Source organism: Leucopleurus acutus, assembly GCF_964270905.1.
Source record: "Leucopleurus acutus genome assembly, chromosome: 2".
NCBI classification, from domain to species: domain Eukaryota; kingdom Metazoa; phylum Chordata; class Mammalia; order Artiodactyla; family Delphinidae; genus Leucopleurus; species Leucopleurus acutus.
In genome coordinates this window covers 139,187,859-139,210,084 of record NC_139143.1, presented here as the reverse complement: position 1 = coordinate 139,210,084, position 22,226 = coordinate 139,187,859, and the positions used below count along the sequence as shown (strand labels likewise).

Below are 22,226 nucleotides of genomic sequence, written 5' to 3'. Positions count from 1 at the left end.
TCCTTTATATAGTCACTTCAAAACCTCATTAATATTCTATTTTTGGAAGCCATTAGGAGTGGAACAGAAATATGTCTTATAGGTAGGCAAGCCTACTAATGATAAAGTGGAAAGCATATTTTTGCTCACATCTATGGTAATGGAACAATTTCTTATACCTTCAACAAAGAATCCTTTACTTTCTGCAGAAAGTGCCATCTTCAAGTAAAACCTGTTATGAAGTTCTAGTTATGAGATCACATGTAAGCATGTTGGTTTGGAACTAGGAGAAGGAATTTGAGACCAAGAGATAGTAGAGCTAATTTTATAGAGAGGTCTTTCTCAAAACTGGTATTTATCAGCATTTTGCTATAGCTGTGAAATGAATTCAGTCTTTTAGTTACCTAGACTTGAAACAATTATTCTGGTTTATTATACTTTATCTTTTAAATATAAAGTCTTTTCACTTTTTCTTTCAACATATCAGTTTTAACAATCCTTACTTCTTCATTCTTAGTATGCTCTAAGCACTAATCTCACCCTGATTATTGCAGCAGCATGTTCATTTATTACTTTGTTTCAGTACTTTTCCAGCTCTCATGACCTGTATTTTTCATATTTCTCCTCTCCATTTTATCTTTTCCTAACTTTTTGTTATCTAAATGCTGCCTCTTAATGATGTTGCAAATTCCTGGAGGGCACTGGCTCTAGTTGACATTTCTTTTATATGTTCCCTAGGTTTTTTCTCATTGCTCTGCATGCTGGAAACTTGTAATAAATATTGTTTGAAAAAAGTTTTCCTTCATTTCAGGAGTGGCAATGTGTACAATCAAAAGGTTGCTTTTTCTTAGAAGAAGATGGTGAAATCATTAGTCATCAATATAGGATGCAAATAGCTCAGAGATCCCTGGTTTATCTAACAATTAAGCCATTAAACCTGAGTCAAGCTGAAGGCAAGTTTAAATTTTCTGTATTTTTTAAAAAATATCAATTTATGCCCACTTTGAAAATACTTATGTAAGTATTTGATGGTTCTAATTAGTGAAGAAAATGATCTGCCTAAGAAACATGTGGTTACATATTGCAATACACTTAAAGTCGTTTGTACATTGACTGTGTTGTCATATTATGCAAAGAAAGTAAATTGTTTTGGACATGTTTAAAGTATTTTTCTTTTAATTTATTTAAAAATGAGAACAAAATGTTACCTGGTTTCCTTTTGACATAGAATTAACTTTTTATCTGCTAATAAGTCCTTAGCTTTTTCCATTTATCAATTTTTTAAATTAATATGCACGAGACAACTTCTATAGGAGCATAATTTGGGACAAATATGAACTGCAGGTATTTTTGAATACCTTCAAAGTGCCATGTCATATGACTTAGACAATCCTTATTAATAATTTTCATATCCATGGTAATATTCTTTTTCTATACATCAATGCTAGATAAAAATTAATAATTTCCTAGTGTCTACAGTGGTTATTACATAATTTTTAATTAGTGAAAAATGGCTATATGGGTGCTTTCCCTAGATATCCTTTTAATGTTATTGTTCTAAGTATCAATCTTTATTTTTCTTTTATTTATTTATTTATTTATTTTTTACATCTTTATTGGGGTATAATTGCTTTACAATGGTGTGTTAGTTTCTGCTTTATAACAAAGTGAATCAGTCATACATAAACATATGTTCCCATATGTCTTCCCTGTTGCGTCTCCCTCCCTCCCACCCTCCCTATCCCACCCCTCCAGGCTGTCACAAAGCACCGAGCCAATAACCCTGTGCCATGCGGCTGCTTCCCACTAGCTATCTACCTTACTACGTTTGTTAGTGTGTATATGCCCATGACTCTCTCTCGCCCTGTCAAGCTCACCCTTCCCCCTCCCCATAACCTCAAGTCCGTTCTCTAGAAGGTCTGCGTCTTTATTCCTGCTTTACCCCTAGGTTCTTCATGACATTTTTTTTCTTAAATTCCATATATATGTGTTAGCATACCGTATTTGTCTTTTTCTTTCTGACTTACTTCACTCTGTATGACAGACTCTAGGTCTATCCACCTCATTACAAATAGCTCAATTTCGTTTCTTTTTATGGCTGAGTAATATTCCATTGTATATATGTGCCACATCTTCTTTATCCATTCATCCGATGACGGGCACTTAGGTTGTTTCCATCTCCGGGCTATTGTAAATAGAGCTGCAATGAACATTTTGGTACATGACTCTTTTTGAATTTTGGTTTTCTCAGGGTATATGCCCAGTAGTGGGATTGCTGGGTCATATGGTAGTTCTATTTGTAGTTTTTTAAGGAACCTCCATACTGTTCTCCATAGTGGCTGAACCAATTCACATTCCCACCAGCAGTGCAAGAGTGTTCCCTTTTCTCCACACCCTCTCCAGCATTTATTGTTTCTAGATTTTTTGATGATGGCCATTCTGACTGGTGTGAGATGATATCTCATTGTAGTTTTGATTTGCATTTCTCTAATGATTAATGATGTTGAGCATTCTTTCATGTGTTTGTTGGCAGTCTGTATATCTTCTTTGGAGAAATGTCTATTTAGGTCTTCTGCCCATTTTTGGATTGGGTTGTTTGTTTTCTTGTTATTGAGCTGCATGAGCTGCTTGTAAATTTTGGAGATTAATCCTTTGTCGGTTGCTTCATTTGCAAATATTTTCTCCCATTCTGAGGGTTGTCTTTTGGTCCTGTTTATGGTTTCCTTTGCTGTGCAAAAGCTTTTAAGTTTCATTAGGTCCCATTTGTTTATTTTTGTTTTTATTTCCATTACTCTAGGAGGTGGGTCAGAAAGGATCTTGCTGTGATTTATGTCATAGAGTGTTCTGCCTATGTTTTCCTCTAAGAGTTTAATAGTTTCTGGCCTTACATTTAGGTCTTTAATCCATTTTGAGCTTATTTTTGTGTATGGTGTTAGGGAGTGATCTAATCTCATACTTTTACATGTACCTGTCCAGTTTTCCCAGCACCACTTATTGAAGAGGCTGTCCTTTCTCCATTGTACATTACTGCCACCTTTATCAAAGATAAGGTGTCCATATGTGCATGGGTTTATCTCTGGGCTTTCTATCCTGTTCCATTGATCTTTCTGTTTTTGTGCCAGTACCATACCGTCTTGATAACTGTAGCTTTGTAGTATAGTCTGAAGTCAGGGAGCCTGATTCCTCCAGTTCCTTCTTTCGTTCTCAGGATTGCTTTGGCTATTCGGGGTCTTTTGTGTTTCCATACAAATTGTGAAATTTTTTGTTCTAGTTCTGTGAAAAATGCCAGTGGTAGTTTGATAGGGATTGCATTGAATCTATAGATTGCTTTGGGTAGTAGAGTCATTTTCACAATGTTGATTCTTCCAATCCAAGAACATGGTATATCTCTCCATCTATTTGTATCATCTTTAATTTCTTTCATCAGTGTCTTATAATTTTATGCATACAGGTCTTTTGTCTCCTTAGGTAGGTTTATTCCTAGATATTTTATTCTTTTTGTTGCAATGGTAAATGGGAGTGTTTTCTTGATTTCACTTTCAGATTTTTCATCATTAGTATATAGGAATGCCAGAGATTTCTGTGCATTAATTTTGTATCCTGCCACTTTACCAAATTCATTGATTAGCTCTAGTAGTTTTCTGGTAGCATCTTTAGGGTTCTCTATGTATAGGATCATGTCATCTGCAAACAGTGACAGCTTTACTTCTTCTTTTCCGATTTGGATTCCTTTTATTTCCTTTTCTTCTCTGATTGCTGTGGCTAAAACTTCCAAAACAATGTTGAATAAGAGTGGTGAGAGTGGGCAACCTTGTCTTGTTCCTGATCTTAGTGGAAATGCTTTCAGTTTTTCACCATTGAGGATGATGTTTGCTGTGGGCTTGTCATATATGGCCTTTATTATGTTGAGGAAAGTTCCCTCTATGCCTACTTTCTGCAGGGCTTTTATCATAAATGGGTGTTGAATTTTGTCAAAAGCTTTCTCTGCATCTATTGAGATGATCATATGGTTTTTCTCCTTCAATTTGTTAATATGGTTTATCACATTGATAGATTTGCGTATATTGAAGAATCCTTGCATTCCTGGAATAAACCCCACTTGATCATGGTGTATGATCCTTTTAATGTGCTGTTGTATTCTGTTTGCTAGTATTTTGTTGAGGATTTTTGCATCTATGTTCATCAGTGATATTGGCCTGTAGTTTTCTTTCTTTGTGACATCCTTGTCTGGTTTTGGTATCAAGGTGATGGTGGCCTCGTAGAAGGAGTTTGGGAGTGGTCCTCCCTCTGCTATATTTTGGAAGAGTTTGAGAAGGATAGGTGTTAGCTCTTCTCTAAATGTTTGATAGAATTCGCCTGTAAAGCCATCTGGTCCTGGGCTTTTCTTTGTTGGAAGATTTTTAATCACAGTTTCAATTTCAGTGCTTGTGATTGGTCTGTTCATATTTTCTATTTCTTCCTGATTCAGTCTTGGCAGGTTGTGCATTTCTAAGAATTTGTCCATTTCTTCCAGATTGTCCATTTTATTGGCATAGAGTTGCTTGTAGTAATCTCTCATGATCTCTTTTAACTCTGCAGTGTCAGTTGTTACCTCTCCTTTTTCATTTCTAATTCTATTGATTTGAGTCTTCTCCCTTTTTTTCTTGATGAGTCTGGCTAGTGGTTTGTCTATTTTGTTTATCTTCTCAAAGAACCAGCTTTTAGTTTTATTGATCTTTGCTATTGTTTCCTTCATTTCTTTTTCATTTATTTCTGATCTGATTTTTATGATTTCTTTCCTTCTGCTAGCTTTGGGGTTTTTTTGTTCTTCTTTCTCTAATTGCTTGAGGTGCAAGGTTAGGTTGTTTATTCGAGATGTTTCCTGCTTCTTAAGGTGGGCTTGTATTGCTATAAACTTCCCCCTTAGAACTGCTTTTGCTGCATCCCACAGGTTTTGGGTCGTTGTGTCTCCATTGTCATTTGTTTCTAGGTATTTTTTGATTTCCTCTTTGATTTCTTCAGTGATATCTTCATTATTAAGTAGTGTATTGTTTAGCCTCCATGTGTTTGTATTTTTTACAGATCTTTTCCTGTAATTGATATCTAGTCTCATGGCATTGTGGTCAGAAAAGATACTTGATACAATTTCAATTTTCTTAAATTTACCAAGGCTTGATTTGTGACCTAAGATATGATCTATCCTGGAGAATGTTCCATGAGCACTTGAGAAAAATGTGTATTCTGTTGTTTTTGGATGGAGTGTCCTATAAATATCAATTAAGTCCATCTTGTTTAATGTATCATTTAAAGCTTGTGTTTCCTTATTTATTTTCATTTTGGATGATCTGTCCATGGGTGAAAGTGGGGTGTTTAAGTCCCCTACTATGAATGTGTTACTGTCGATTTCCCCTTTTATGGCTGTTAGTATTTGCCTTATGTATTGAGGTGCTCCTATGTTGGGTGCATAAATATTTACAATTGTTATATCTTCTTCTTGGATCGATCCCTTGATCATTATGTAGTGTCCTTCTTTGTCTCTTTTAATAGTCCTTATTTTAAAGTCTATTTTGTCTGATATGAGATTTGCTACTCCAGCTTTCTTTTGGTTTCCATTTGCATGGAATATCTTTTTCCATCCCCTTACTTTCAGTCTGTATGTGTCTCTAGGTCTGAAGTGGGTCTCTTGTAGACAGCATATATAAGGGTCTTGTTTTTGTATCCATTCAGCTAATCTGTGTCTTTTGGTGGGAGCATTTAGTCCATTTACATTTAAGGTAATTATCGATATGTATGTTCCTATTCCCATTTTCTAAATTGTTTTGGGTTCGTTATTATAGGTCTTTTCCTTCTCTTGTGTTTCTTGCCTAAAAAAGATCCTTTAGCATTTGTTGTAAAGCTGGTTTGGTGGTGCTGAACTCTCTCAGCTTTTGCTTGTCTGTAAAGGATTTAATTTCTCCATCAAATCTGAATGAGATCCTTGCTGGGTAGAGTAGTCTTGGCTGCATGTTTTTCTCCTTCATCACTTTCAGTATGTCCTGCCACTCCCTTCTGGCTTGTAGGGTTTCTGCTGAGAGATCAGCTGTTAACCTTATGGGGATTCCCTTATGTGTTATTTGTTGTTTTTCCCTTGCTGCTTTTAATATGCTTTCTTTGTATTTAATTTTTGACAGTTTGATTAATATGTGTCTTGGCGTATTTCTCCTTGTATTTATCCTGTATGGGACTCTCTGTGCTTCCTGGACTTGATTAACTATTTCCTTTCCCATGTTAGGGAAGTTTTCAACTATAATCTCTTCAAATATTTTCTCAGTCCCTTTCTTTTTCTCTTCTTCTTCTGGAACCCCTATAATTCGAATGTTGGTGCGTTTAATGTTGTCCCAGAGGTCTCTGAGACTGTCCTCAGTTCTTTTCATTCTTTTTTCTTTATTCTGCTCTGCAGTAGTTATTTCCACTATTTTATCTTCCAGGTCACTTATCCGTTCTTCTGCCTCAGTTATTCTGCTATTGATCCCATCTAGAGTACTTTTAATTTCATTTATTGTGTTGTTCATCGTTGCTTGTTTCATCTTTAGTTCTTCTAGGTCCTTGTTAACTGATTCTTGCATTTTGTCCAATCTATTGTCCATTCTATCTCCAAGATTTCGGATCAACCTTACTATCATTATTCTGAATTCTCTTTCAGGTAGACTGCCTATTTCCTCTTCATTTGTTAGGTCTGGTGCATTTTTATCTTGCTCCTTTATCTGCTGTGTGTTTTTCTGTCTTCTCATTTTGCTTATCTTACTGTGTTTGGGGTCTCCTTTTTGCAGGCTGCAGGTTCGTAGTTCCTCCTGTTTTTGATGTCTGTCTCCAGTGGCTAAGGTTGGTTCAGTGGGTTGTGTAGGCTTCCTGGTGGAGGGGACTAGTGCCTGTGTTGTGGTGGATGAGGCTGGATCTTGTCTCTCTAGTGGGCAGGTTCACGTCTGGTGGTGTGTTTGGGGGTGTCTGTGGCCTTATTATGATTTTAGGCAGCCTCTCTGCTAATGGGTGAGGTTGTGTTCCTGTTTTGCTAGTTGTTTGGCATAGGTTTTCCACCACTGTGGCTTGCTGGTCGTTGAGTGAAGCTGGGTGCTGGTGTTAAGATGGAGGTCTCTGGGAGATTTTTGCCGTTTGATATTATGTGGAGCTGGGAGGTCTCTTGTTGATCAGTGTCCTGAAGTTGGCTCTCCTACCTCAGAGGCAGAGCCCTGCCTCCTGGCTGGAGCACCAAAAGCTTTTCATCCACACGGCTCAGGATAAAAGGGAGAAAAAGTAGAGGGAATTAGTAGAAGTATGAGGAAAGAAAGAAGGAAAGGAGGGTAGGAAGGAAGGAAGAAAGAAAGAAAGAAGCAAAGAAGGAAAGAAGGCAAGAAGGAAAGAAAGGAGGGAGGGAGGGAGGGAGGAAGGAAGGAAGGAGGGAAAGAAGGAAAAAAGACAGAAAGAAAGAAGATACGGTAAAAATAAAATAAAGTATAATAAAGTTATTGAATTAAAAAATTCTTATTTAGAAAAAAAAAAGGGACGGAAAGAACCTTAGGACAAATGTTGGCAGCAAAGCTATACAGACAAAATCTTACACAGAAGCATACACATACACCCTCACTAAAAGAGGTAAATGGGGAAAAATCCTAAATCTTGCTGTCAGAGACCACCTCCTCAATTTGGGATGATTCGTTGTCTAAAGGAGGGAAGGAAGGACGGAAAGAAAGAAAGAAAGAACGAAGGTAAAGTATAATATTGTTATTAAAATTAATTATTAAGAAAAATTAAAAAAAAACATGGACGGATAGAACCCTAGGACAAATGGTGGAAGCAAGACTATACAGACAAGATCTCACACAGAAGCATACACATACACACTCACAAAAAGAGGAAAAGGGGAAAAATCATAGATCTTGCTCCTAAAGTCCACTTCCTTAATTTGGGATGATTGGTTGTCTATTCAGGTATTCCATAGATGCAGGGTATATCAAGTTGATTGTGGAGCTTTAATCCGTTGCTTCTGAGGCTGCTGGGAGAGATTTCCCTTTCTCTTCTTTGTTCTCACAGCTCCCAGGGCTAAGCTTTGGATTTGGCCCTGCCACTGCGTGTAGATCGCTGGAGGGCGTCTGTTTTTTGCTCAGACAGGATGGGGTTAAAAGAGCCACTGATTGGGGGCTCTGGCGCACTCAGGCCGGCGGGGACGGAGGGGCACAGAGTGCGGGGCGGGCCTGCGGTGGCAAAGGCCGGCGTGACTTTGCACCAGCCTGAGGCGCGCTGTGCGCTGTCCCGGGGAAGTTGTCCCTGGATCCCGGGAACCTGGCAGTGGCGGGCTGCACAGGCTCCGCGGAAGAGGGGTGTGGAGAGTGACCTGTGCTCGCACACAGGCCCCTCGGTGGCGGCAGCAGCAGCCTTAACGTCTCCCGCCCGCCTCTGGGGTCCGCGCTTTTAGCCGCGGCTTGCGCCCGTCTCGATTCCGCGCTTTCAGCCGCGGCTCGCGCCCGTCTCTGGGGTCCGCGCTTTCAGCTGCGGCTCGCGCCCGTCTCTGGGGTTCGCGCTTTTAGCCGCGGCTCGCGCCCGTCTCTGGAGTTCCTTTAAGCAGCGTTCTTAAACCCCTCTCCTCACGCCCCAGGAAACAAAGAGGGAAGGAAAAGTCTCCTGCCTCTTCGGCAGGTGCAGGCTTTTCCCCGGACTCCCTCCCGGCTAGCTGTGGTGCACTAACCCCTTCAGGCTATGTTCAAGCCGCCAACCCCAGTCCTCTCCCTGCGCTCCGGCCTCAGCTCGCAGCCCCGCCCGCCCCGGCGGGTGAGCAGACAAGCCTCTCGGGCTGGTGAGTGCCGGTCGGCACCGATCCTCTGTGCGGGAATCTCCCCGCTTTGCCCTCCGCACCCGTTGCTGTGCAGTCCTCCGCAGCTTCGAAGCTCCCCCCTCCGCCTCCCGCAGTCTCCGCCCGCGAAGGGGCTTCCTAGTGTGTGGAAACTTTTCCTCCTTCACAGCTCCCTCCCACTGGTGCAGGTGCCGTCCCTATTCTTTTGTCTCTGTTTTTTCTTTTGCCCTACCCATGTACGTGGGGAGTTTCTTGCCTTTTGGGAGGTCTGAGGTCTTCTGCCAGCCTTCAGTAGGTGTTCTGTAGGAGTTGTTCCACGTGTATATGTATTTCTGGTGTATCTGTGGGGAGGAAGGTGATCTCCGCGTCTTACTCTTCCGCCATCTTCCCGCATCACTCTTTCTTTTATTATGTTTACATATAAACATCTACTTACTAGAGGATTCTTCCCTACTTACATTACTTTTCCCTCCTAAAGTAGAGATTCTGAAAGTTTTCACTGTATATATTGTAGGACACTTACAACATTTGGTAAATGATACTTTTAATTTTTTTTATTTTAATGTTTTAATATATTTATTTATTTATTTTTGGCTGCATTGGGTCTTTGTTGCTGCACGTGGGCTTTCTCTAGTTTTGGCGAGCGGGAGCTACTCTTCGTTGAGGTGCGTGGGCTTCTCATTGCGGTGGCTTCTCTTGCTGCCGAGCACAGGCTCTAGGTGTGTGGCGAGTGGGAGCTACTCTTCGTTGAGGTGCGTGGGCTTCTCATTGCGGTGGCTTCTCTTGTTGCCGAGCACGGGCTCTAGGTGCGCGGACTTCAGTAGATATGGCACGCGGGCTCAGTAGTTGTGGCTCATGGGCTCTAGAGCACAGACTCAGTAGTTGTGGCACCCAGGCTTAATCGCTCTGCTGCATGTGGGATTTCCCGGACCAAAGCTCGAACCCATGTCCCCTGCATTGGCAGGTGGATTCTTAACCACTGCACCACCAGGGAAGCCCTGGTAATTGATACTTCTAAATGACAATTACAATAGTCATTTTTCAGATAAAAGTATCAAGATAGGTCTGCAAATTCAATGTAGTTGTTTATTCTCTGTATTCTTATGAAGAAGATTTTTTTTCATTTATTTATCAAATATTTATTGAAGACCTTATAAACCAAGTATCATTTTAGGTGCTTAAGATACAGATACATCAGAGTACAAAAAATACAAAATCCCTGCCCTTATGAACTTACATTCTAGTGGAGGAAATAAACAATAAATAATAAACATAATAAATAGTAGGGGATTCCCTGGTGGCACAGTGGTTGAGAGTCCGCCTGCTGATGCAGGGGACACGGGTTCGTGCCCCGGTCCGGGAGGATCCCACATGCCGCGGAGTGGCTGGGCCCGTGAGCCATGGCCGCTGAGCTTGCATGTCCAGAGCCTGTGCTCTACAACGGGAGAGGCCACAACAGTGAGAGGCCCGCCTACCGCAAAAAAACAAAACAAACAAACAAAAAAAACCCCATAATAAATAGTAAATGACATGGTGTGTTAGAAAGTGATAAGTGCTATGGGAAAAACGTAGAGGAAAAGGGGCATTGTGAATACGAGGGAATATGAGTTGCCATTGAAAGGGAGTATTAGTGTATGCTTCATTAGAGGTTGACATTTGAGCAGACTTTGAAAGAGGTGTATTAATTATCAACTGCTGTGTAACAAACTACCCCAAAACTCAGTGGCTTAAAACAATTAAACGTTTGTTTGCTTATGAGCAGTTCTTTTGGTCTGAGCTGGGCTTGGCTTTTCTCTATAGGGCTTACTCATGCATCTTTGATCAGCTGCAGGTTAGTTGGTGGCTGGCTTTAACTGATCTTGGCTGGGCCCTTTCCTTTGTATGGGTTTCAGCTGAGACAACTTGATTCGGCCTTTTATAGTCTCTTACCCTCTAGTAAGTTAGCCTGGACTTGTTCTTATGGTATAACAGGACTCTAAGAGAGAAAGCAGAAGCACCATAGGCCTGGGCTCAGAACCAGCACATTACTTCTGTTACATTCTGTTGTGCACAGCAAGTCAAAAGGCAAGTACAGATTTACAAGGTGGAGAAATAGATTTGATATCTTGATGGAAGAGCTACAAAGTCACATTGCAAGGGGTTGTGGATACAGAGAGGGATGGCCATTTTTGCTGTCTTCCACAGGAGGTAAGGGAGTAAGTTTTGTGGATGTAGGGCTGGTGGAAGGGGATGGGTGAGGAGTGGAGGAAGTGACAGGTAGAGGGAATCCTGTTCAGAGGCTCTGAGGTGAGAGTGTGCTTGGTGTTAGAAGAACAAGGTGGCTAGACTTGGTATATTGAAGTAAGTAAGGAGAGAGTGTAGGGCCTGAAGACAGGGAGAAACAAGGACAAAAATCAGGTACAGTTTTGTTTTGTTTTTTGCCATAATGAGAACTTGGACTTTTACTCTGAGAGAAAAGAGGAACCCTTAGGAGGCTGCCATCAAGATTTTCTCTTCATCTTTGATTTTCAGTAGTTTGAATATGTGTCTTGGTGTTTTGGGTTTTTTTGTTGTTGTTGTTGATGCTGTTTTTGACTTTTGGGGAGGTTTTTTGTTTTTTGGTTGTTTGTTTGTTTGTGTTTATCTTTTTGGTATTTATCCTACTAACGGCTCTCTGAGTTTCTTAGATTTATGGCTTGTTGTCTCATTACTTTTAGATAATTTTCCATCTTTATCTCTTCTGCTCTCTCTTTTCTTCCACTTATACACCTGACATCTCGTTCTCCTGTGCGCCACCACCAGTAAGCCAGTGCTTGCATCTCATCTGTCCTTGGAGGGGTCTGTCTTTCCTTGGATTTCAGGCTGCTTGGTTGTCCTGTGACCTCAGCTCTGACAGGTTCAAGAAATGTTATAATTTTGTATTTCATGCATTTTTTCTCATTGTTAGGGTGGAAGCAACATTCTTCCAACTTTCAACTGCATTAGAGGATTTTTAAATAGAGATGGAACATAATCTGACATATTTTAACAAGAGCAGTCAGGTTGCTATGTTGAAAACAGATTGAAGGTACAGAAAGCAAGGGGTCCAGCTAGGACTCTATTGCAGAATTCTAAGAGGGGACTGGTGTTGCTTTGAACTGGGTTGTAGAGGGTATAAGAAGTAGAGATTCTGGATATATTTTGAAGGTCAAACCATAGCATTTCCTGAGGCTTCGTTATGATACGTGAGAGAAGGGAAAAGTTAAAGATGATTCAAGGATTTGGGGTTTTAGCAACTGGAAGGAATGAGTTACTCTTATCTGAGATAGAAAAGAGTATAGATGGACAGTTTTTTTTTTTTTTTCAGATGTTTGGGAAAGCCAGTTTTAGACATAGAAATCCAAGTGGAAATGTCAAATAAGCAGTTGGGTATATGGGTCTAATGTTCAGAGGAAAGGTCCTAGCAGGAGATACAAATTTTGGAGTTAACAGCATATAGATGATGTCTAACATCTCTTCCTCCTATGCTCCTTTACAGGTAAGCCACTGCTTGCATCTTCTCTCTTCTTGAAAGGGTTTGTTTGTCCTTGGATTTCAGCCTACATGGTTGCCTTGCAACCTTAGCTTTCTGATGAGTTTAAGAAAAGTTATGATTTTTAGAAAGTGTGTATATAGAGAATGTTTCTAACAATTTCATTGTGTATAGGTATATGCCTTATTGCAAATGCTATGATGTTTATAAAAATGGATGTATATTTCTAAAAAAGAAATCTGAATGGGAAAGAAGCCACTACTTTTTTAAATAGGAAAGAGTAAGTAGTGATTGCTTATTTTAAGATGTTTGGGTTTTTTTGTTTATAGGAAAACCATCCCCTTGGTTATCAGTTGATACTGCCTTGTATATTCTTAAGGAAAATGAGAGTCAAGCAAATCTACAGCTCATGTGTTTTACTGAACTACGAAATAGAGAGGTATACATATTTATTTTCTAATGTTTAGTTAAAAATATAGTATGACCTCAAGTTTGAGGGAAATAATCGTTTTTCTATATATTTTAAAACTTTTTATCTTCCCTTCCAATTAAGGTATATACAGTAATCACTATTCATATTACATATGTTTTATTAATTGTGAAGGACTTTTTCTTATTTGCTGAGATTTAAAAATTGAGGATTGATTGGCCATTTTGGCTTCATAACTTATAAGTTGTGTGACATTGTACTTCACTTTTCTCTTTTCTAATGCCCTGATACCGCACATGTGAATATTTTTTTGTTATACTCAGTAAAAATGATTGATGCCAGTGGATTTTTTTCCCCTAAATACAAGCAATTCAAGGCTTTGAAAAAGTTCCTCTAGATGTTTGTCTTACTTATACTCCTCTTGCAAAAAAAAAAAATTCAAGATTACTATCCTCAGGCTTGACTCATAGCGTCCAAAAATAGATTGATCTGAAGAAATGCTTTCAAATGATTTTATATGTTGCCCATGGGGTTGTTCTGATCTTTTCTAATTATATATTTACTCAGAGGCCAAATATGTGAGGCAGATACATAAATGTGGCTATTTGTTTTATGAGGACTACAAAATATATCTGCTACATAATAACAGGAATAATACTATTCAAGGGCTTACTGCAATATCATATTTAATCTTTATATAGGCCCAACGACAGACAAACATTTCCCTGATGGAATGTTATATAAAAGTCTTTATTGTTGGCTTCCAACAGACAAGAATAGTTATAGGCAAGAAACAAATAAAATGACAGCAGTTAATGTTTTGATTAAACTCTTCTTCAAAACTGACTACAAAGTTAAATTCAAGATAAAGCATTGTCTAAAACAATAGCTTTCCCACTTTGTTTTGCTTAAAATTACTTTCTTACGAGATTACATGTATAAAAATGTTAGTACATAGCAAACCTATAATAAAATTTGAATGAGTTTCTATTTACCTCTTTCCTATAGGCCTCTGTTTATCTTTAATATGTCATATTTACAAAGGATTTTTAGTTTTAGTTTCACAATTATTTTCTTTAAGAAGAGTTTTGTGCCCATGAAAGACTTTCCATTTGTCAACCACTGTGGCAGTTCAAGTTTATATGTAGAGATAAGGGAGGTTCAAGGGATAACATATATTAGGAAACAGCAAGAACTGCTTTTCATTCCTGGATATCAGTCAACATCTGGCCAATCTAAAAGATTATGATTTCCAAAAGATGGGTTTGGTCAATCTTTAGTTTTCAAAATGGCCCTCACTTTTATTGGATTGCTTCTTTTATCAAAATAGGACATGGTCACTTTAGGATGATTATGGTTCCTCTGACTTGTGAGGGTAGAAATAGGGCCGAACCCAGAATTTGGATGAGCAACTTTGTTTTGTATATGAGTCCCCAGGGTGACCTAAAAGAAACCTGGGATTTGTTTTTGTTTTTGTTTTTGTTTTTGTTTTGCGGTACGCGGACCTCTCACTGGTGTGGCCTCTCCCGTTGCGGAGCACAGGCTCCGGACGCGCAGGCTCAGCGGCCATGGCTCACGGGCCCAGCCGCTCCGCGGCATGTGGGATCTTCCCGGACCGGGGCACGAACCCGTGTCCCCTGCATCGGCAGGCGGACTCTCAACCACTGTGCCACCAGGGAAGCCCCTAAACCTGGTATTTGAAAGGAGTTTTAGACACAATACCAGACAGAATTCCCTAGGGTTATTCTGTGCTGAAGGGCAAATGGCTACTTGCTTAGATATTATACACGACTAGGAAATGCTTAGGTTTAATATATTTGACAGAGACAATCCCTAGGTTTTATAGGAAGCCATTGGGCTCCAGAAAGCACCTAGAAGGTTCATAGAGGGATGCCATTTTGCTTTTTCTTATAGAACAGGAGAATAAAATGTTTTCCTATACAAATGTCTTGGCACTCATTATAAATATCCTGTGATGGAAAAGAATTTTGTATAAGGTAGGTTTATCTGGGACTCTGCCTTCTTGTTTTATAGTCCATATTACGTAAATAGTAGTAAAATTCCAATGCTTTTGTCCACATAATTGTATTTTTACAAATATGGTTAATTCATACAAATAGTGAACTCTTTTAAAATATATTTAATTTTTATGTTTTGTCATAGCAATCTGAATTACAAATCATATGTTTATATTTGAATCAAATTAGGCAACTATAACCCAGAAAAATTCCTCTAAGATTTTTCTCTTTGCTTCCTGTTGAAATATTTGCATAAAAAACATTTTTGAAGATTATTGGGAAGATTTAGAAGTTATATAACTTCTAACCTGTTACAGTTTTAGGCATTTGTTTTTAAAATATATAAAGTACTACGTCTAATATTATTAGCCTTACCATTAACAAAAAGATTTTGAAGCCTATAAAACATTGATAGAACCATAATAGAACTGGTGAATATTGGTATAAAAAGAAACTGTTTCTAATGCTTCCCTTTCATAAGAAAGATTAAAAGTCATTAAGACTCATGGTGGTTGTTTGTTTGTTTGTTTTTAAAATTCTTTTGGAAAAGATGTTTGGGTGGACTGGTGAACTAGGACCTGGAATTTACTGGTTAATTCCTTCCACAACTGGCTGCAGGCTAAAGAAAGAAAGAAAACCAATAACAGAAGAAGCCCAACTTGTACATAGAGATGAAACAGGGGAATTATTTCTCACAAAGGAATTTAGGTAAGTTTTGTTCATTAAAGTTAAGAGCTATAACATCTAGAATGGATATGTATCAGTAGCCTGTCTTCCATCCTTTCCTTTGGCTAGCTGCAAATCCCAGCCCCACATTCTAATCAATAGCTCAACTCATCCACTAGGCATCTGAAAGTGACCTTCTACTCATAGGTCTGGGATTGCCATTCATTTCTGGGTTCCATACATTTGGCAAGTCAACTTTAGTTGCGTATCTACTGATTTCTCATCCACTAGAAATAAGTCCTGCTAGTTGCACTATTGACTTAGATAGCTATCAAATATGAAATCCAAATAGGGTAGTTCTCCCATACCATACATGTACACAGTAAGATCTGGCTGCAGGTAGAGAGGAAGAAGAAAGTAGATGGACAAAGGAGAAAAGAAGAAGGGAACTTCTCTTTGAGTTCCTACTACATGTTGACATGCTGGGGTTGCTTTGGAAACTTGTTTATGTCATGTAATACTAGTAACATATGTCATGTAATACTAAGTAACATATATATTTGGATACGTTAATTTTATCATTCACAAATATTGTTTTTTATTTTATTCTTTTGCATTATGCTTTATTATAGGATATTGAATATAGTTCCCTGTGCTATACAATAGGACCTTGTTGTTTATCCATTCTATATATAATAGTTTGCATCTGCTAGTCCCAAACTCCCATTCCAACCCTCCCCCACTCTCCCTCTCCCTTGACAACCATAAGTCTGTTCTCTGTGTCTGTGAATCTGTTTCTGTTTCGTAGATAAGATCATTACGAATATTGTTTAATGCCTTTATATTACTTCCTTTTGAAAGTTATCCTCATAGAAACCTTTTTCAGTCTAGTTGCCTTAGAGACAAATAATTTGCTATTTTTTGTAATTTTAGGTCAACTTTATCAGATATATTTGAAGTAATTGATTTAGATGGAAATGGTCTTCTCAGCCTTGAAGAATATAATTTTTTTGAACTGAGAACAAGTGGTGAGAAATGTGATGAAGATGCTTGGGCTGTCTACAGAGGTAAGCACTTTTCTTTTTCTTAATGGTTATGTAAAACATATATATATATACATACACACACCCTTTCATCCTTAAGAAGTGAAATGTCAAATTTCTCCATGGAATATTGTAGCAATTGGGACAGTTTAAAAGTAGTAGTATTGTTTGTAGACCATAAAAAATTAAACATTTATTTTCCTTAAATTGGTAGTTGGTGTAGTACTCAAGTTAAAAGAAAATGTGAATTAATTAATCATAATTTCTATGTTCTTTGGAGCTTAGAATGTAAAAAACTTTGTCTTACCTCTGATAGCAAAGGGACTGAAGTGGTTGAGAGACCCAAACTGTGCCCAGGAGAGGGCAGCAAAGAGCTAATAGGCTAGAGTTTTACTAAAAATTAAGAGGTTTCCAGGAAGTCGTTTATATATGTTAAGAATTCTTTTGTTTTTTGTATTTGAGTTGAATTAAGAAAGTCCATCGATGGACGTATAAAAGCCAAAAATGCTAAGATAGGCAAAGAAAAATACTGAGAGCGAGGCGAAGTCAGTTGTCACTTGCGAGGAGTCTGGGAAGAGGGTAGAGCTTGTATATTTAAGCCAAGGACTAAAAGGTCAAAGGGGAAAGCCAGAAAGCCACAGCCAACTATAGATCACAGAACAAGAAGTTGAGGAGGCTAGAATGCAGTCAGGAGAGAGATTAACTCACATGTTGCTGTCACTGGGGTAGTAATGTGTCCTAATCCTCTGGTTCTTGAAATGGTCTAAGCTTGGCAGTCAGTGAGCCAGAGAGGAGTCTGATAAGTCTGTTTATCTAAACAGCAAGTAAGGTAGAAATATTATTAATATAAAGGTTTTTAAAAATACATCTCTTTTTAACTGACAGTTTATATACTGTAATCAGTAACAAGAAATGTATATTGATTTATAATAGTAAACTTCAATTAACAAGATTGATAACACACATAATAGAGTATTATTTTTAGGAGGATGTAATCATCCTGTAACTTTAATGATATAATATTTTGATTCTCTTTGTTCCTTTGTCATATATCAGTTGAATATATTTGTATGAGTATTTTCTGAGTTCTCTATTCCACTGATCTGTTTCTCTCATCTGTCACCAGTACCACACTGTCTTGATTACTGTAGCTTTAATGTAAGTCTTGAAGTTGGGTATTAATAAACTTTAAAAACTTAATGGAGAATTGATCATTTTAAGTTTTAAAAGTAGACTATTGATAGTCTCTATAGCATAGTATCTAGGTACATTTTTCTTGAAAGTAATAATTTCTTTGTATTATATATCAAATATTAATTTTTTCCATCTTGCTTTTCTACTTAGTAGCTCCAGCTTCCATTTTAGTGGCTACCATGTCTTTCTATGATCTAATTTAATCTACATTTACTTTTTTTCCTTACAAAAGTTATGAGTCACTTTCCAAACTTTAAACATTTTAAACTATTAATCAGTCAACCAGTTTTAAGCAGTTATGTCTCTGCCTCTTTTCTCACAGTAATGTGTACAAAAGAGATATCTCAAATAAGAGTACCCATTTTCCTTGGGTATATTACAGATGGGAGTTGGAAAATAAGATCTTTCTTTGTTGTAGGACAATTAACAGAATGTAATCTAAAATGAGTAGCTGTTTATTGTCTATATTATAGAAACATTCAGGAATTATATATATCTAGATATTTCTTCATGAATTTATGCTTATAAACAATGTTAAAATGGGTACTTAGATTTGTCTGGGACATTCGTGGACTCCAAAGTGTTCCCCATTATCTAACAGTTTTTTAAGGACCAGTGGACAATTCAGTTAAAATTAAAGCAATTAAGAATATAACAGTCTCCTTAAACCTGGCACCATCCACATTTCCCTTTTGAAACACCAGTAGTTTTGGGGGTATTACATCAAGTTCATTTGGGTTTAAGTAGCAAATATATAAGAAGCATTTTAATTTTTGAAATACAGCACTGGCTTTGGCAGCACATATACTAATTTTTGAAATATATGTCAGTATATACTTTAGATAAGCAGGCAGGTTGGAATTTGCCCAGAAAAATTAAAGTTTCCTCTGATTTTGGAATATATTTGCACTATTTTTGACTTCAGATCTTGTTGAAAAACTAAATCATGCACTGTGACAGTGCTTATGCTGAGTTGTGGAAAATTAGAACAGTATCTCTCAAACATGTTTTGAGTCATTCTTATTTCACTTTTGTAGTGCTCACAGATTCCTAAGGCCTCCTTTAAAATAAACATTTGTGAATACTAATATATAATAGACATTTTAGTAAGTGTATGAATTTTTAAATTATGTAAGAAAGAAACTTCTGGTTGTTTTGACAGAGAATTTCGATACAAAGAAGAATGAACTAACAAGACAGGGCTTTATGGATCTGAATCTAATGGAAGCCAATGATGGAGAAGGAGATCCTCGTGACCTTTGGGTAACTCTACACTCAATGGGCTACAATAAAGCTCTGGAACTGACAGAGGTAAAACAATCTTGAAGTTTTTCAGTGGGTTTAATGTACATAATATTTTACCCCATGAGCATTTTCCTGACACAGGACTTTTGAATTGGGCTCTAAAATCCTTGAACTTCAATACGTGAATGAATCCTGGGTACAACAGTATGTTTCTGCTAGTTTATACAAGTTCTTACCTGAAATTTAGTTACTGCCAACATTTAAGTAATTCAGGAACAACAGGAATTTGAGCATATGATATGCAGGAAAAAGACTGGTAATATAAAAAATTATATTTCTTAATTGGCGATGGCTATTTGAGTTGCTAAAATTTCATTTCTATTCAGAGACTCTTTGTCCTAATAGAATAAAGGCTCTCATATAATAAGGAGAATATGTCTGGATGAGAACTGGAATTCTGATCTTTTTACAGAGGTACTCCTTGGGTTAATATTTGTAAAACACTTGGAGCAGCACTTGGCTCATAGAAAGCACTGTGTATGTATTAGCTCTCATTATTATTATTTATTAACATGGTAAGGTATAAAAGTTGAATAAGACTCACAATAAACCAGAGGAATAATAAAAATTAGGCCTATTTCTTAAATTTTATCTTTTTGTGTCCTTTAATAAAGTTTAGAATAAAGGATTTAATAGTTTTAGACCACACAATTAGATAACAATACATTTGTTTATAAATTAAAAATAGTATCTGTCCTTTCTATAAATAAATCAACCTCAGAGGGTAACACTACCACCAACAAATTTTAAGTTTTGGGTGTATTGAGTCTTTGGTTTAGTTCCTAGTTTTGACATCATTTAACATTCCTCATAAATTTGTTTTCTGAGAAGTTCTCTGTAATTTTTTTTGCCATTTCTATTAATAAGAGGTGAATAGTTCCAGTAACTTTTTACATCCTACTTTAACCTAACATTTAGTGAATCTCACATTTTTAAGCATGGTGCAAAATCAGCATCTAATCTGTGAATAATATTGTGTCTGCTACACATGCTTTCACTTAACAAAGGAATTAGTTAAGAGCAAATTAAGACATTTTATAACATTTGCTGATGTCGTTGACTTCTGAAGTCATAGGCAAGAAGGATTTCTGAGACAAAGATCTTTTTATTTAAATTTTATTTTTTTATTGAATAGGTAATATATTCATATCACTGAACGTTCCAAAGGTTAAAAAAAAAAATTTATACAGTGAAAATGTCAGAGGATGATGAGACCACCACTCAGTAGCTGGAATAAAAAGACAAAAATGAATTGATTGCTTACTACAAGGGAGAGCTATCTGGTCAGGTGTAGTTTCTCTATGCAAAGCAGAATGTTCATCTTATTTATAAAGTGTTTTGGGGAAGCATGGTTACTCAGGTGAGACTGTTGACTGGTTGGCCCTCAGTGGTATATTTATTTACATGAGTCTGTCTGTGATTGCTTGACTTTCAAAAGTGAGGAGCCAACACTGGCTGACTTACAAAAGTGTGTTTATTGAAGTGAGTTGTTGCAGATCAACTGAACAGTTTTAAAACAAGTTTCTGGGGAGAGAGATCAAGATGGCAGAATAGAAGGATGTGGATCTCACCTCCTCCCACAAATACATCAAAACTACATTTACATGTGGGCAATTCTCACAGAATACCTACTGGACACTGGCAGATCTCATACAACCAAGAAAGATCACGTAACTGGGTAGGATGAAAGAAAAAATAAAAAGGAATCAGGATGGGACCTGTACCCCTGGGAGGGAGCTGTGAGAGAGAAAAGGTTCCCTCACCCTGGGAACCCCCTTCACCAGCTGGGAGATCAGCTGGGACAGAAAGGGAGATTCAGAGGCTCAGAAGAGAGTGCAGCAATAGGCTTGCAGTAGGCAGAGCAGAAAGAGAACAGCACAGATGGTCCTGGCCACCTTGCTGAACACTCCAGTCTGAGATGCGCATCTGTTGGTGTGCACAGTGACTGGGTGCTGAAACTTGGGCTTCAGTGGACAGACCTGGGGAGGGGACTGGGGTTGGCTGCATGGAGACAGCCCAAAGGGGCTGGAGTGTGGCTTGGGCTGCAAATGGGGGTGTGCACGGGATGAAGCCGAGGTCCGCCATAGAAGCCCCGTTGTTAATGCATGCAAAGGGAGGGGCAGGGCCCTACACTAGCAGCCTCATTCTCCAGTGACCTCACAGCAGGCGCAGCTCCACCTCCATGAGCTCTGGGAGCACCAAGCTGCAGTTGCCCACATGCAGAGGCAGAGCTGAAATCTGAGCCAATCTCCAGGGGCTGCTCGACTTCAGAAGCCGGGCTGAAATCTGAGTCCAGAGGCTTTGCAACTTTGGTGGATGTATGCTGCCAGCACCTTTGTAAGCTCAGCACCTGTGGGACATCTGTGAGGATTACTGGTGCTCCCATGGCTGGGGCAGGTCTGGAGTTAGCAGCTGTGGGCTTTGCAGGCACGCACATGCGAAGGCAGGGCCAGGGTCTGCGCTGATTCCCTAGTCCCCACAGTGGGTTCAGAGGCACGACTATATGTGACTACTGTGGGTCCTGGTGCCCATGAACACAGTACCTGAGGGACATCCGGGTTGATTGCCTGCAATCCCATGGCTGAGGTGGGGCAGAGGGCAGTGCCAACAACAGTGTACTTTGTGAGCACACAACAACTGATACACGACACCAGAGCACACTACCTTGTGGACAGCTCCCACAGAGGAATACTCAGTGGCTCTCCCAGCAGAGGTACTTCAACCCCACCTACCCCACACCACAGCTCAGAAATGGATCTGGGGACTTCTACTTCAACAACTGAAGAGCAGACCTTGACCCTGACAGGGCTATGACAGCCACAGAGCAAAGAGGAGGCCCTGCTCAACATCCAGTGAAGGCTTTGGTCACCACAAGTCCAATCACACCCCCTATCAAGGGGGTAACAGCCAGCACACACTGAGGAAAAATGTGGCAGGCATCCATACTAAAAACATCCCTTGCACCAAAACTATTAGACTCATGTAGGCTACACAGGAATACTCTCACATAAAAACAGCCCTTCATGACCACAGTAGATACCTGTTTCTCCTAAATTCAGAGTCAGAGAAATATAAGTAGAATGAAGAATCAGAGGAACGACTCCTAATGAAAAGAACAAGAGAAAGTCCCTGAAAGGACAAACAATGAAACGGACCTCTCCAGTCTACTAGATCCCAAGTTCAAAGAGGAGGTAATAACAGCACTGAAGGGGGAGTTCCCTGGTGGTCTAGTGGTTAGGATTCAGCACTTTCACTGCCACGGCCTGGGTTCAATCCCTGGTCGGGGAACTGAGATCCT

The 22,226-nt window shown here is 38.7% G+C and overlaps 1 protein-coding gene across 1 annotated transcript in view; it reads left to right on the top strand.

The window, feature by feature from the left end:
* EFCAB7 (EF-hand calcium binding domain 7) overlaps positions 1-22,226 on the top strand; it is a gene marked incomplete at its 3' end in the record, with an annotated part of 58,100 nt that overhangs the window by 21,519 nt on the left and 14,355 nt on the right. Inside the window, exons 7-11 of the mRNA XM_082832327.1 lie at positions 791-932; positions 12,602-12,711; positions 15,271-15,428; positions 16,320-16,453; positions 18,786-18,934. Coding sequence (XP_082688453.1) covers positions 791-932; positions 12,602-12,711; positions 15,271-15,428; positions 16,320-16,453; positions 18,786-18,934 — 693 coding nt within the window. The remainder of the gene's footprint in view (positions 1-790; positions 933-12,601; positions 12,712-15,270; positions 15,429-16,319; positions 16,454-18,785; positions 18,935-22,226) is intronic.